The sequence below is a fragment of the Lissotriton vulgaris genome, chromosome 1_1 (genome assembly GCF_964263255.1).
Source record: "Lissotriton vulgaris chromosome 1_1, aLisVul1.2, whole genome shotgun sequence".
NCBI lineage: Eukaryota > Metazoa > Chordata > Amphibia > Caudata > Salamandridae > Lissotriton > Lissotriton vulgaris.
This window is the reverse complement of record NC_141685.1, coordinates 2,137,165,239-2,137,182,078: the sequence shown is the minus strand read 5'-3', so window position 1 is coordinate 2,137,182,078 and position 16,840 is coordinate 2,137,165,239. Positions and strand designations below refer to the sequence as shown.

The window sequence follows — 16,840 nt, the reverse complement described above, 5'->3', positions numbered from 1 at the left end:
GTACCTGTTCTGGGATAATGGGTATCAAATTAGAGTGTCTAGTTCTTGGGTGGGACTGGTGTACCCTTACAGTCCATGTGTGAAGTTGAAAAGGAGAAATCCATGTATGCAACCCAACTGGGGAGACATAACTCCGGGAATGGGGGGCAGGAGATACAGGCATTGATCATTGCTGGTTTGATAACACCAAGAGGTGATCTCTCATCAGAACAAGGGCAATATTCCACTTGGGGCTAAGAGGGATGGCCTCGCACAGAGAATTCTTGTGGGGTTCAGGACCCATCTGGGTCTGGGTTTGGCGATGCCTGGGTGGCCATTGGGGTATCTGTGGAGGTGACTTGTGCTTGTGTGAAACTATGGCGGAGCATCGATCACTCCATGGTTATGGGGCATCCTCGTGTGCTGCATGCTTCCTCTTGTCTGATGGCATCCTCCTCAGCAGCCCCCCATTTATTGACTGCTTCACATCACGTTGGTATCTGGGGACTGTCCGATGACCGCCAGTGTAGTGTGATGCTCCGTTTCGCCAGGAGTATGGCTAGCATCGCAAAATGTGTCTCCATCTTTTTCCCTTTGTGTCACTTAAATATCCCAAGGGCACTAGCCTCCCAAGTGGTAAGCCTGGTCAGGCCCCTGACTGTCAGTAGTCTGGCATAAGCTTTGCCCAAAAGGCTTGTAGTGTGGGGCAGGTCCATAACATGTGGATGAATGTGGCTTCAAGTGTGTGGCAATGGGGGCAGTCAAACTGCGTCGCTGGTAAAAAGCGCTCGAGCCGCCCCGGCATGAGAAATGCGCGGTGCAGTATGTTAAAATGGATATTTTTGAATCACTGATTGCGCGATACTTTTTTGTGGTGTTCCAGTACTGTGAGCCTTTCTTTTTCGTCTAGTGCTTCTACAGAAGTCCTCCTCCCACTTAATTCGAAGCAGCGTTAGCGGTTTAAGTGTGAGTTCCATGACCGATTTATATATCCAGGTGATAAGGTGTTTCCCTACTCCCATGTTTAAGATTGTGTGTAGTACCTGGTGTGTCTTGGGTTCCCCATTCGTGAGATCCCACATCTTCCTACAGTCTGCTATCAATTGTCTGTGCAATAGAAACTGCAGCAGGAAGTCCACTCTCTTCCATCAGGCCCTCAAACAATGTCACCTGGCCTTCAGCGAACAGGGCATCTACCGCAGTGAGCGTGTGTTCTGTCCATACTTGCAATACTCCAGTCGTGTAGTACCCACCCCCTTTAGGAAGACCCATTAGCGGTAATAAGGGGGAGTACATAGATGTCGCCCCAGAGAGGCGATGGACCCGCATCACGCAGGATCTGACCACCTTCACCAGTAGGGGGTGTGCTGGGTTGGTTTTGGTCCCTGGAAGGAGCATTCGTGTTATCTCTGGGATTGTCCGAGCCCCCACCTGTGCCTCGGTCTCCTCTAGGTGTCGTCCAGCTGTCCAGCGCAAGAGCCACTGCAGCTGCTTTACGAGGAAGTAGGCCTCAAAGGACGGGGCACCCAGCCCTCCCCTGCCCCTCGGCAGCTGCAGTGTCGTCAAAGTCACTCTGCGCCGACCCCTCCCCCAATTCAGCAAGATCGATAAAGAGCCTAGTTCTCGAAAGAAGGGTTGTGGGGGGGATCACCGGTACATTTACGAAATAGTATAGGGCACCATTATCATTTTAGATAAAGCCTACCATTCCTATTGGGGCCAGGGGCAGCGTTTGCCAAAAGTTGATTTGGTTTTTTAACCCTCGAGGGCTCTGTAATGATTACCCTTGCAGACGGCCACGGACCCAAGCACAGCTCCAGTGACGTCCGAAACCTGCTAACTGAACCTCCAGGTATGTGTTACTGCTGAATAGCTTCCTCAACCGGACATTTGTTTGTTGGAGCTCTGACGTTTTCCGGATGTGGTTGTCACGGCGGGCAGTGCAGCGCGCCGATTGCCGAGGGAATACCAGTGACGACGGCCGGGTGCAGGGCCTCCGCTCCCATTGGTGAGCCTGTTGGAGCAAGCCTGCGACCTTTCCTGGCGGTTCTGCCCTCCCAAACTCGCGGACGAGGCTGCCTGCTCTCTTTGGCAGCCGGCACTGAGGTCCTGCGCCTACCCCTGCCCCTGGTTGAGCCTGACTTTTGCCGGCCGGTAAGACTGTGCGGCCTGGAAGTTTGCTGCCGGGCGTCCCGAGGCGCCCTAAAGGCTCAGAATTAACATCGGGACGCGAGGCAGCAGCGCCGTGAGGGGAACGGCTCAATAGAACTCTGCAGTCCCACCGGACCACAGCCCCCAGCAGCCCTATTCAAAGCTTGCACCAGTCTCCCGCAGCATGGGACGCTTACTGGTGTGCCCGTCCGTGGCAGGGAGAGGCTGGGCTGGGTAATATCCCTTGGTTCCTGACAACGGACGCATAACGGTCATAAAAGTAAGGAGCGGGGGGGAGCGAAAGCTGGGTAAAAACCATAAGTTGTAATATCGATCATAACATCGTCTGACACTAGTGAGGTGAAATGGGAAGGAAAAAACCTACCCAGGCGCCGAAAAACACTGACTCTACATTAGATGGCCTCTTGCAAAAAGCTGTGGGAGCGCTAAACAAAGAAATAGAATTAGCGGAGCGGAGATTATCGCTGGCCCCACCATCCATCGTCGATGATGTTAATATGCACCCTGCCCAGGTTATCACCCGAGCAACTACAGATGACCCCAAATGAACAGTAAATGTTGACTCTCCTACTGAGAGTAACGAAGCTCCAATTGCTCCTTCACCCACCGTCATCATCTTGAGCCAGGGCCCCCTGGGTGATGAGCCCAAGGCCTTGGATACTGTAATACCTTCAATAAAGGGAGACCAAACCTCAGTTGGGGGTAAAAGGAAGCGGATTGACCCTACTGGACCTGACTGTTGCCCAGGAATGAGAGGACAAAGCAAACCCCCGGGCCCTGTGGGAAAGAGCCGAGGGGAGGGGTAGGGCCTGAAAAGACAAACCCTCGCTTGATGTAGATATGGTGGTAGCCCAACTTGGGAGTATAGTGGCGGATTTTCTAGAACCTATTTTACTTCGTTTAGTCTGTATCGAGGATCAACTGATCCAATTGCTGCCACCGTCAGGGTGTCTGGGGGCAACAGGGTGTTTGGCTAAGCAAGTTGGACGGGAGCTAGGATGCCCAATGGGCAATTGCCCGACAGATAAAGGTGAAAAATGTTATTCCAAATGCTACTTCAAATGGTAATGTGAGTGAGAGATTAGTTAAAGATGGACTCAAACCCCCAAGAGTAGAATCTAACACATCACGTAATTATCACAATAATACTAGCCACATAGACCCTCAAGCTGGTTGGCAAGTTCGGGCAGGTGGGCTGGGTAGCATAGGGTGGAGGTCCAGTAATGCCCAAGGAGTCCCTAATGCCCCGAGCAGTGAAAAGGACTCTAGTGGGGGCAAAGGGTCCAAACAGGTGCCCAGTAGGGCCCCAGATCTAACCCGCCAGGAGGGAAATACGGTCTTAGACCTGCCTCCAGAATGTACTACTTACACGTTGATTCTGACGGGGGTCCCAAGCCTTTATTCAGGTCGGCAGGAAACCTATCAGAGCCTTATAAACAAATCTAATCACTGGTGTACCATAGCACACAGGCCCATGTAAACTGGGGTAAGCACATCATAATGGCAAGACATGTGAGCTGGTTAGGGAAAAAACAAAAGGATATAGAAGGTGACTGTGTAGTTGTGAATTTTAACGATAAGAGATGGGTGGAATTTGTTTTACCTCATACTAGAGACTTTCCCTCACAGCACATAAAAGCCCGCCCCTTGGGTTACTTTTATCCTCCCCCCCCCCCAACCCCCCCCCCCCAGCTGGGGGCTTCACGCCCTGCCAGCGCTCTTTTTATAGAATTTTCCCCCCTCCTCCTCAGCCTGCCTCATGGCTTCACCCCAACCGCTTTGCGGTACTGTCAGGTCTAACAGACGTTGATTGACTATCACCAGAATTACATAACCCAAGTGAGTTGATGGGGATGCATGTGCTACCTAGGGAAACACACTGCCCAGTAAGTAGAATAGAAGGAATTAGTATGGGGCTATACCACTCGGTCGCCAATATAAGTATTTTTCCGTACACACCTATTAGTGATGATAGGCGGTAGACTGTGGTTGATCAAACATGCCCCTCTATTTTATTAGACCTTGGCAGGGGAGGGATTGGTTTAGATCCTGTTACACCTAGTAACAGGAAGGAACAAGGAAGAAGGCAGCGCATTATTAGACCTTTGAAAATTATTTCCTGGAATATCGCGGGCTTCTTCTCAAAGTTTGAGGATGAGAGTTGGCTAAAGTATGTAAAGTCCTTCGATATTATTAGTCTCCAGGAAACCTGGGCGAGGGAAAATATTGAACTGGATGGTTACCCTTCCCTTTACCAATTAATCTTGATTTCAAATTTGCTACAGGTAAAAATTATTTTAATGAACTAGTACTATGTCTTTGATTCAAATAGATGTGACATCATTGTAAATCTCAAAGAGGAAATTGAGAAAACAGTGTGGATGTCGCAAACCTGGTGCATTTGTTGGGTCGGGGATTTTAACTGCACTCTGTGCAGGCACAGTGCAAAAAAAAAGTATGGAGGCTAACAGATACTGAGGGCCAACCCTTAACCCACTTCTTACATACCACACAGGGAGAGGCCTTAAATGATATTATCGTCACAAATGATTTGTGTTTTGTGGATGCACTGGTTAGTAATTCTGAAACTCCCTATCCCACCTATATGGGTAGAGGAAAGGGAAGTGTTATTTATTTTATGTTGATATCTAAAAACTCGGCCTTTTTGTTAATTGGTTTTGAGGTAGAGCCAAACAACGCTAGCGACCACAATCCGCTCATTGCCTCTTTACATGCAGTTGCTCAAGAAAAGGAAGGAGATGGTCACCCCCTTCACTATAGTTCAAATCAAGATTTAAGAATAAAATGGAATAAGATAAACTCCAATTTGAGGAGAACATGGTTAAGGCAAATTTAGATACGATCTTGAAATGCCTTGATCATCAACTCCCCTCCCCCCGATATGGTTGTGCATGGATTCCAGGAAATTTGTAGAGATGTAGCAAATAATTTGACGAGCTCGTTTCAAGGGAACCAAAGGGCACCAAATGGTTTGATGATAAGTGTACAAGGGCCCAAAAGGACCTAAAGAGGGGCTCTGCATACCAGCCCACTAGATGGAACTCTTATTGGGAATCCAAGGCAGTCCTATAAGTTTTTAGTCACACAGAGGAAACCGAACCCAAGAAAAAAGGCTTGGGAGGACCTAGAGAGAGCAGGTGCACTAAGGGACCGTAAAAGCTTTTGGGGAGATAATAAATCAGCCCCTATTCTCTGAGGACTCGAGGGCTATGGATATTTTAATACCAGGTGATGTGTGGGAATCCCATTATACCAAAATATTTAATCCGAATGGCATTACTAATCTGGAAACAAGTCAGGAGGTCCCATTTAACAAATTATCTGCTGAACTTCTGAGCACCTCGCTCCTTGTCTCCGGGTTGGCCGCATACCAAAAACAGGGTTTACCCATATCACCCTCCTAGACCTGGGTAAGAAACTACATGATATGCAGGAGAAACTGGCAAGGAGGAATCAATATCTCTTTTTTTACAAGATCATAGGGGACATTGAATTACCCTATATGGTATATGCGACCCGCTCTGCTATAAATTCCCAACATATTAAGGACAAGGAACCTATGTACACTACGACAGAAATTTACTCTTTGACTTGATAAAGGTGGATAGAAGTTCAACAAACCACCGAAACGCGTCAACGCCCTAGTACAGTGTGATTCGCGGCTCAAACACCGTTGTTGACATAATAATATTCCAATGTGCATAACACCGGTGTTTTAAAAGAATAACAGAACACACACCCTGTATTGCACAAATTGTATGTCTTACTGTTGTTTCTGTCTGTTTTCAGCAATATTGCTGGTCAATATTGAATGTGGATTGTTATCTTACTGTTTTTTACAACCTCTTTTAATCTGTGCCAAGTAGCCAACTATGTTCTCTGCTTTTTTAATTTTACTGTATACAATAAATTCTGCCAGTTTTTTACTCCTAATTTAGTTGTTATAGTTATTGCTTTTTTCTTATTCATGGTGTTTATGTAAATGGTGTTTATGTAAATGACCTTGTTCAAGGGAATTGCTCTTTTATATTGGTTGGTGAACCCCATTTCCCTTGACTTCAGTTAAGGGGTACCTCTCCTATTTTTTACCAATTTGGAGAGGAGCCATAACGAATGCCCTATCTGATCTAACTTATTTTGTACTGGAAGTAAGTGGATAATTGATTCTTCAGTTGAACCGCAGCAGCACTGGGCTCCGTTGTAAAAGCCCCCCCCCCCCCCCAGCGTTTCGCCGTTAGCGCTGTGGACTCAGTGTCCGTCTGCTCTTGCCGCTCACTGCAGGCACCTGCCTTCTGGCATCCCTCGGAGATGCTGACTAAAACTCAAGGCATCACATGGTAGGCGCCATGTTGGGGTCAGGCGCTCTGCCTCGCCCCAGTCCCGGAGTGTTCTCTGCTGACTCTCCCCTCCGTTTCAACGGTGTACCACAGATATCACCGACGTTGAGGGACTCTGCAACAGCCGTCCTGGCGTCCCTGTGTTCCCCGTCACCACAGATAGTTGCCACTGTGTGAGGCCTGCGTTTGGAGCCTCAGCAGAGCGCGTCTGCCATCTCGGCCATTCAAGCCACGCCCCCTTTACTAAACTAGTTCATGGCGAAGACATGGATGATGTTTACTCTAATGGTTCTACCTATTTTAATTTAGAAAGAGAGGAAGGCGAGCTATCTTCAGATGGTGATGGAAAGGATGATGATGATTGCTGAGGTACTATTGCCCCAAGTTGAAACGATGGGCCAATTCCACAAGATGCTACAGATATCACTCAATTTAATTGATTGATTGAAAGAGCTGCCAAGAAATTCAACCTAGCATTGGCCTTTGTATTTCAACCATGTTTTCTATATGACTTTAAAGAGCAACCTCTGAAAGATGTTAAATCCATACCTATTGATTATGTCTGGTCTGAAGGTCTGAAATTAAGGAAGACACTTGCTACCATTCCAGCTGTGATACAGTGCCTGGACCAGAAATACAGAGCCACAGATTCAGCTCTGGCTTGTCTCACTGGTCATACTAGACCAAATTCCGTAATTACTTCAGCAGCTCAGAGAAGAAGCCAGACAAGAAGTATTGACAATCTGGGTTAGTGAATTTCTCCTATGGCAGCAACCTCAATTAAGACAGCCAATGCCCTGGTGATTCTAGGTCATTACAACTCCAGATGTGGCATGACATAGCTCCATTGCTGGATCCTATCCCTGAGGATAAGAGTAAGATGGCGAGAGCTATCCTAAAGGAAGTAGAACTAACCTCTTCTTTCATTAGGGATGTGGCAACAGGTACTTCAAATACAGGTTTTTGCCAGTAGGCAGGAGGGACTTCACTAAGGAGGGAAGGCTGATTAAAATCCACAGACCTTCCTTTTTATAAGCTCACTCTTTTTCGTAAACATGTTGATGAAGCTCTGCCAAGCCTTAAATCTGACACTGATACAGCAAGGGTGTTCGGACTGTTTCAGTATCGCAAATTTGGGACATCTACTTTTCATGGCTGACAGAGATCACAGAATTTCAGAGCAGAATTCAGCCAGTATGAAGGATACGATCAAGGTTACTCCTTTAATTGAAACCAAAGACTAACTACAGGAAGGAACAGAGGTTCCTCATAATTCCTCACCGTTACCAACTAGTGATAATCCGAAGAGAGCCTGACTCCTTGATAGGTATGATGGCATCATGTATAGGTCTCATTCTGTTTTGCAGACTTCGAATGAGACCTGTTCAGGAGAGGCTGGATTGCATCGGACACAGGTGGAAGGCTCACGGGCAGATATGGTCTGAGTTACAAGGTACTTGAAACAAGTTGTGATCTAGTAGTCAAGTCAAGTCAAAGATTTATATAGCGCGCTACATACCCGGAGGGTCTCAAGGCGCTTGAAGAAGGGTGGGGAGTTACTTGTCGAATATCCAAGTTTTAAGTTGCTTTCTGAATGCTAGGTGGTTCTGAGTGAGACGAAGGTGAGTGGGGAGTAAGTTCCAGGTTTTAGCTGCGAGGTAGGAGAAGGATCTACCTCCCATGGTGGTTTTATTGATGCGAGGTACGGTAGCAAGCGCTTGGTTGGAAGAACGTAGTTGGCGGGAGGGGGTGTAGAAGGAAAGTCGTGTGTTGAGGCATTCGGGTCCAAGTTCGTAAAGTGCTTTGTGTGCGTGGGTTAGGAGGCGGAAAGTAATCCTCTTATTGACGGGGAGCCAGTGGAGGTTTTTCAGGTGATTAGAGATGTGGTCATTACGTGGGATGTCTAGTATGAGTCTGGCTGATGCGTTCTGGATGCGTTGGAGTTTTTTCTGGAGTTTTGCAGTGATACCTGCGTATAGGGTGTTTCCGTAGTCCAGGCGGCTGGTGACCAGTGCATGGGTGACCGTTTTTCTGGTTTCGGTGGGGATCCAGCGAAATGTTTTTTTGAGCATGCGAAGAATGTTGAAGCAAGATGATGAAACGGCGTTGACTTGTCTGTTCATAGAGAGTGAGGAGTCCAGGATGACGGCCAGGTTCCGTGTGTGGTCTGTCGGGATGGGTGCTTTTCCAAGGGCCTCTGGCCACCAAGAGTCATCCCAGGCGGAGGGGGAGGTACCTAAGATAAGGACTTCTGTTTTGTCTGAGTTCAGTTTCAGACGGCTGTGCTTCATCCACTCGGCTACATCTTTCATTCCTTCATGTAGGTTGGTTTTGGCGGTGTTAGGGTCTTTGGTGAGCGATAGGATCAGTTGAGTGTCATCAGCGTAGGAGATGATGTTGAGGTTGTGTTGGCGTGCGATGGCCGCGAGGGGGCTCATGTATACGTTGAAGAGGGTGGGACTGAGTGAGGACCCTTGTGGTACGCCGCAGATGACTTTAGTGGCCTCTGACTTGAATGGAGGGAGGCGTACTCTCTGAGTTCTTCCGGCAAGGAATGAGGTGATCCATTCCAGTGCTATTCCTTGGATTCCGATGTTTCTAAGTCGTTGTAACAGGGTGTTGTGACAGACTGTGTCGAAGGCTGCGGAGAGGTCGAGGAGGATGAGGGCGACTGTGTCTCCATTGTCCAGTAGAGTTCGAATGCCATCTGTTGCTGCGATGAGTGCGGTCTCAGTGCTGTGTTTGGCTCGGAAGCCGGACTGTGAGGAGTCGAGGGATTTGTTGGTTTCGAGGAAGGCGGCGAGCTGGTTGTTGACAGCTTTCTCGATGACTTTGGCCGGGAATGGGAGGAGCGAGATGGGGCGGTAGTTTTTGAGTTTGGTGGGGTCAGCTGTGGGTTTTTTCAGAAGGGCGCTGAGTTCGGCGTGTTTCCAGCTTTCTGGGAAGGTGCCGGATTTGAGGGAGCAGTTGATGACGTCTCGGAGGTGTGGTACTATGATGGAGTCTGCTTTGTTGAAGATGTGGTGAGGGCAAGGGTCTGTGGGGGATCCTGAATGGATGGAGTTCATCAGGCGGATGGTGTCCTCAGTTGAGATTGGGTTCCAGTCATTAAGGATGTTCGAGGGGGGTGAGGGTCCTGCAGAAGGTTGGGTGGGTTGGTCTCCGGGTCTGTTGCTGAAGCTGTTGTGGATGTCTGCGATTTTGTTGTGGAAGAACGAAGCTAGGGAGTCGCAGAGGGCTTGAGAGGGGGTGATGTCGTTGGAGTTGGCTGAGGGGTTGGTAAATTCTTTGACGATGTTGAATAATTCCTTGCTGTTGTGGGCGTTGTCTAGTCGGTCTTTGAATGCGGCTTTCTTGGCAGATCGGATAAGTTGGTGGTGTATGCGGGTGGCGTTTTTGAAGGCGTCCCTGGTGCTGGTGTTTGGGTCTTTTTTCCAGGCCTTCTCGAGGGAGCGACAGAGTTTCTTGGATTTCTTAAGATCATCGTTGAACCAGGAGGCGTTTTTGCTGCCTAGTTTGATTTGACGTTTTTTCAGCGGTGCTAGGATGTCGGCGCTGTTGGATAGCCATTGGGTGAGGTTAATTGCTGCTTGGTCGGGGTTTGAGGAGTGGGCAGGGGGGTTTTGAAGAAGCGATGAGGAGATCTGGTCGATGGTGACTTTGTTCCAGTTTCTTCGCAGAGTAGGTTGAGGATGGTTGTGAGTTGTGGACTTATTGTAGGTAAAGTGTACGCAGCTGTGGTCCGTCCAATGGAGAATAGTGGTGTGACTGAAGGAGACATGTTTGCTGGAGGTGAAGATAGGGTCGAGTGTGTGACCTGCGATGTGGGTGGGCGTAGTGACAAGTTGTTTGAGTCCGAGGTTGGCGAGATTGTCCAGAAGGGAGGTGGCGTTGCTGTCATTGCTCTTTTCCAGGTGAAAGTTGAGGTCTCCCAGTAGAATGTATTCCTCGGAGGGGAGGGCGTGTGGGGTGATAAAGTCAGTGATAACGTCGCTGAATTGTGCGCGGGGTCCTGGAGGTCGGTAGAGGAGTGTGCCTCTGAGTGTGGTCTTGGGGTCGGTGTGGATCTGGAAATGAAGGTGTTCGGCGCTGGCAAGGTTGACGTCTGAGCTGGTTGAGATGCGGATGGAGTTCTTATGGACGATAGCGATGCCTCCTCCTGTTTGGTCGGTGCGGTCCTTACGGATGATCTTGTAGCCTTCCGGGATGGCAATGGTGATGTCTGGGGCTGATGAGGCGTTCATCCATGTTTCTGTAAGGAAGGCGACGTCGGGAGAAATGGTGTCTAGTAGGTTCCAGAGGTCGATGGCGTGTCTGTGGACTGAGCAGGTGTTGAGCAGGATGCATTTTAGGTGGTTGGAGTCAGATATCTGTTGTGCGATCGTGGATGAGGAGTTTATCTTGCTGTCGTCGAACTTGCAGGAGTAGCATGTGAAGGGTCCATGGGTGTAGAGAATTCTAGAAAACCCAACTGCCAGTCTCCGTTTCCTACCAATAACAGAAAGGTTATTACTCACCACGGATGCGTCCATGGGGAGCCCGCATGCAAGAGTTTTCAACAAGAGGTCTTTGGCAGATGCAGAGAAGAAGCTTGACATCAATATGTTGGAACTCTGCGCCATAGGACTTTCCTTCCTAGGTTGACAGGTCACCCATTCCTAGTAAGAACAGACAACACAACCGCCATATAATACAGTGCCAAGCAAGGAGGAATGCATTCCAAACTCCTTTCATAAGAAGCTTGTCTGCTGTGGAACTGACCCATTTCTCATAGGATAGACAATGCTTGAGGGTATCTTCCAGGCTGCCAGAACGATCAGACCGATACGCTTAGCTGGCAAAAGACACATTGTCTCAAGTGGGAACTAGAACAGAAGAAGGTGGCTTATATTTTCAATCACTGGGATCACCCTACAATTGATCTGTTAGCGACTCCAAATAACAGGAAATGCCTGTGCTTTGCAAGCAGGTTCTGGCATCCTGGGATGATGGGAATTGCTCTTTCGATCAGTTGATTCAAGATAGTTGCCTACACCTTGCCTCCTTTTCCCATGATCCCAAGGGTGTCTAAGAAGGCATAGGTAGAACATTGCACTCTTATCCTCATTGCTCCGGCTTGGTTCACCAGTACTGGTAAAGCGAGCTGCTGCAGGTGGCAGTACGTCCAGCCATTCCTTTGAAGATGCATCCAAGGATGATTTTTAGACTTCATGGAGAGATTCTCCACCACGATCCCAAGTCACTGTCCTTGACAGCTTGGTACCTGACCACCTAGAATTTGGCCATTTGGATCTATCGCTCGAGTGTAAACCTATTCTAGTGCAGGCTCGTGCTCCAGCTACCAATGAGACTTTCAACGCTAAAGGGAAACAATTCTGTGTCTGGTGCAGGAATGCTGGTCATCATCCGCTTCAAATAAAGCCTTCTCAGATCCTGCCTTACTTATTAACTGTGGCCAGAAGTTGTCTTAAATATTGTTCAGTCCGGGTCCATCTGGCTGCAGTATTGAGATTTTGAAGGACTGACAGTTTGACATCTACTTTGTTTTCCCAAAGAATCATTAAACAGGGTTTTTTAGAGCATTTCCACCTCTGACATCCTACAGGTTCCTTGGGAACTTTATACAGTCCTCAGTCAGCTGATGTTACCTCCTTTTAAGCCTATACATAGAGCAGATTTAACATTTGTTTCATGGAAGACAGCTGGCTCTGACATCCGCTAGGAGAGTATGAGAGATTCAGGCATTCACCATCAAAGAACCTTTTCTCCGATTCACTAAGGACAAAATGATACTCAGAACTAATCCTAAATGCATTCCTAATGTGCCAACTGACTACCATTTGAATGACCGTTAGTCTTCCATCCTTCTTTCCTAAGCCATCTTCAACAGCAGAAAGATCATTAAAGTCTCTAGACCTGCTTAGATGTCTCAAATTCAGCTTAGACAAAACATAGGACATACACACATCAGACCAGCTATTTGTATCATTCGCACATCCACGAAAAGGCCAAGCCCTGGCTAAACGGGTAATAGCAAGTTGGCTTTCAGCCTGTATTGCTTTCTGTCATTCAGAACCCAATCATCCTCTCCAGGTAAGAGTGAGGGTGAATTCCACCAGGGGCATTGCATCAACTGTAGCACTCTATGCTGGGGTGCCTTCGAGAGACCGCTGCCTTTCAGCCACCTAGAGGAGCAGGCATACCTTCACGAAGCATTACTGCCTAGATGTGGATGCAGTAGCTGATGCAGAAGTGGGACAGGCAGTCCTGAGAAACCTCTTTCACCAAAAGTGAGGGGCGTCCTGCTTTGTTGCATTTCATAATGTGTACTGCTTGCTATTCTGATTCAAGCATGTGAATATATAAAAAAATCCAATGTTGTAGAATAAATGAATTACTTACCAGTAACTCCAGTTCTCCGACATTGGTATCTTTTATATATTCTCATGTGACGCTTCCTCCTCCCAGGTCAGAGACTCATTGTATTTTATTCTCACAGTTGTGCTTTGAGGTATGGTGGCCTCTAGGAGAGTAGGAGTGGTTAAGCTTCCACCTCATTGGCTGGAGTTTGGGTTATTCGAAATGAGGTGGATGCAATAATAAACTACGGTGTTGTTTCAGGCCTATAGCCAGTTTACATCATATACTGTTTGGTATATATTTTACATTGTATACAGCTATTTTAATGTATGGGGCATACCCAGTCTGACGACGGGGAATGATTCAAGCATGTGAATATATAAAAGAAGCCAATGTTGGAGAACTAGAGTTGCAGATAAGTAACTCATTTCTTATTTCATCTTTTGTTGTTGACCGTAAATCTCCTTTAATGTAATCTTCATGATGATTATTTCAGATTCCCCTGAAATGCTGTTAGCCGTAAGACTATATGAAACTCACAACTATAGTTTCAGATAGAATAGCCAAGTCCAGCTAAGACATCATATACGATCCAAATAATAGCAGAACAGAAAACCATGGGTTGATTCCTTCTCATGAAAGGGTACCTTTCATGATGCGGAGTCCATATTTTAATATTGTCTTAGATGATTTAATTACTTACTGTTTAGTGAGGTTGCTTATTTTAAAGTAAACTGTTAACGGAATTGTGGGTAGCATGTGGGTGGAAAGGCTGAAAAACAATCATTTCTTTCATGTACTTCTCTTTGTTTGAATATTGCTATTTCAGGAGAGTCTGACATTGGACCAAGTGTCGATTGCCTCAGTATGTCGCCAAAAGCTGCATTAGGTAAACCCAGTATAACGTTCTTGATGATTTAAATATTTGAATGTAATCGTCTGCATGTGTAGATTGCATGCTTCAGAAGACTGTTTATCACAGTGCTGTCCAATGAAGTGCTGGTCTTTCATCTAATTGAGTCGATCATGGCATCCATAAAGCCTTAAACAACTGTAATTATGGAGTATGACCGGCGGAACATTGTGATCGATATTGCAGTTGAGTTTTAAAAAGACTGTGTGAAAACTTAGTGATTTTGTTTAAAACTATTATCCAAAGCATAATATCAATGCAGCAGTTTTATTGACAAAATTGTGATTACAACTATTTGAACTATTTGTCTATTTTTCTTGTAGCTGACACAGTGAATTTTAATTCTGCAGGAACGACACCTAACAAAGGTGACAATTAGTATAAGTGATCTGCTGTTGGGCTGCTTCTGTAATGCTCTGCCACATACCGGTGCAGAGGCGCACTGTAATTCACTGCATGCGATTTACTCTGCACCCAATTCTTCTGTGTAAAGATTTCCTCTATCTCTCAGGTTTTCTCATTCTATCATAATCATAGGTGTATCATATATTGGCCAATTTAATCTGCTTAATTGTCAGGTTTTTAAATGTTACATGTTTTGGAATTAAAAAGTGTGTAACGGGCTAGACTTGTGTACATGCGTGTGATAGTATGTGCAATCCTGCCAAGCTGCTGCATTAGAAGTGCATTTTATCAGTAGCGGAGAGGCTCACTGCTATTTTTATTCTGGGTACTGCAGCTGGAGAAAAATACATTACATTTAAGGAGCCTTTCTGAGAGGGTGAGAGGAGGAGTGGGGTCTACTTTGTTATAAGCAAAATCTGTGAATATGAGAATGTAAATGAACGTGGATAATTTCTAGCTACGTTCCAGAAATTAAAAGGCTCTCATAGGTGTGCTGGATGGAAAAATCTGCAATGCTTAATGTCGCAAATAACAGTTCTTAAGCTGGGAAACCCTCCGCCCCCTCTCCATCATGCCCCCCCGCCCCCCATTACACAACGGTTTACGTAGCAGTAAACCAAATACCTGATTTGGGCGGTGAATGTATGTAGAACGGTTTTCCTCTTCTGCGGTGACACAATATGCTAAAGGGAAAGGCTGCTGTGATTGTCACTTTTGTGACCGATGCAGAGCACCACAAATGGTGTTTGTTCTTTTAAGAATAGATGAATGTCCCAAGCTTACTAGGGCACTCCAGCATCATGTTTGGCTCCATTATTATTTATCTATTGAACTATGCGGAATGCGTTTGCTGGCTGTCCTATCCTTTCATCTTGTGGTAGCTATTAAACATATGCCAGGCTTTCCCTCCTACACTGAGTTGTGAAGTGGTTGATCTCAAAAAGATTTTTTGGCTTTGCGATTTTGAGTAAGTTTTTTATCTATCTGATTTCTGAAGTAAATAAGGGGCTTTGCCTAGGTCTCCCTTGTTAAATTAGTTTTCGTTTTCTGTGCTTTCATAAGAAACTTGCATTTTGTATATAAAATGCAACATTATCTTAAGATGCTCTTTGCAAGAGGTCACACGCTTAATTATTATGCTTTAAAGCTTTTAAAACCTGTTTGCAGATTCCTTTGTTATATTGCTAAAATTCTGATTTGTATTCATAGATACAACCTCCATTATAAAAAAGAAGCCAAATCAAGTGAAGAAGGGGGTAAATATAAGTCAAACTCTTTTTATAGTTCTGTCATAAAATGTGTCTGGCAAAGGAAGGAAGTGAAACTTTTCTTTGCTAGAATGACAATAAACATGTGCTTTACCACGTATTTAGCTCAAATCTATATAGAATACACAGTAGCATCTTCACAATTAGTATGGCTGTATACAAATTGTTTTGTAAAATGCTTTATTTTTTGTAAAACATTTTTTGTAACTGCCTCATGTACAGTTATGCTCATACTGACGAGGGTTGAAAATGTCTTGGACTTTTAAAAGGGAAACAACCATTACTTAGCATCTTTTGCTTCACTATTCCTTTACTTAGCATATTTTACTTCGCATAGTCCTTTACTACGCATGTTTTTAATGGAGAAGTCTGGCTCAAGTGGTTGGAGCGGCAGACCCTGATGCAGAGGTCTGGCCCGGACCAGGGTTCAATTCCCCGCCTCGGCGGGTCTTGGGCTCAAATTTCCCCGGACCTGACAATTCTCGCCTCAGTGCCTATTCCAATCATGGAGTCCCACTCTGTAACTCTGGGCAATAGCTTGCTTAATCTCCACAACGGCCCCTCGCAGCGGGATGCCTGACTTTCACCTTGGGGATGCCCAGTAATGGGTTATCTCGCAGGGGAATACCAGGGCGGGTTCCCTAAGCAAGCGCTGGGACGCTTTCGGGCAGCCATGCGCTCTACAAATCAAATTTCATTTCATTTAATTAGCATGCTTTTACTTGGCATATGCCGTTACTTGGCATATGCCGTTACTTCGCAGGAGAAGAGTGGATCCATGGTTGAAGGTGAAGAGAGGCACCTCGGGCAGAGAGAGGTAAGTGGGGCAGTGTAGTTAGGGTAGTGTTGTAGTGTAGGGTAGTGTTTTAGGGTTTAGGGTAGTGCTGTAGTGTATGTGTAGTGTAGGGGTAGTGTTTTAGGGTTTAGGGTAGTGTTGTAGTGTATGTGTAGTGTAGGGGGTAGTGTTTTAGGGTTTAGGGTAGTGGAGGGGAGTGTTGGTGTGTAGGGAAAAAAATGAAAAAAAGAATCTTCATGCGTAGTAAAATCCTGCAAAGTAATGTACTGCTAAGTAATGGCAATTTAATGGTTGTAAATGATTTTGCAAAGTAATGGCATGTGTAATAAAAAAAACTGCTAAGTAAAGGCATCTCTCACAGTGTACAATAGTGTATTTCCCACTGATTAACATATTATTTTTCATTTAAGCTGTTATTTTATATGTAGTTACCAGAAGGTGAAAGACTAAAACGTTACGTAATATTTTATTTTTTAGCCACACCCACACCCTCACTCACCCTGCCCCCTTGCACACAGCAGCATCCCAGTTCCCATACTTTCTTAAAAGCACTTCGACTGGTTGTATGATAGAGGCATGCATGGCTAAA

At 46.1% G+C, this 16,840-nt stretch overlaps 1 protein-coding gene across 6 annotated transcripts in view; it reads left to right on the top strand.

Moving 5' to 3' along the window:
• The window catches only part of ARFGAP3 (ARF GTPase activating protein 3), a 520,570-nt gene that overhangs the window by 228,918 nt on the left and 274,812 nt on the right, over positions 1 to 16,840 (top strand). For 3 of the 6 annotated variants that reach the window (XM_086922080.1, XM_086922088.1, XM_086922117.1), the window contains exons 7-9: positions 13,699 to 13,758; positions 14,106 to 14,150; positions 15,397 to 15,443. In XM_086922080.1, coding sequence (XP_086778206.1) covers positions 13,699 to 13,758; positions 14,106 to 14,150; positions 15,397 to 15,443 — 152 coding nt within the window. The remainder of the gene's footprint in view (positions 1 to 13,698; positions 13,759 to 14,105; positions 14,151 to 15,396; positions 15,444 to 16,840) is intronic. The other 3 variants (XM_086922097.1, XM_086922107.1, XM_086922125.1) reach the window with 1 other exon arrangement.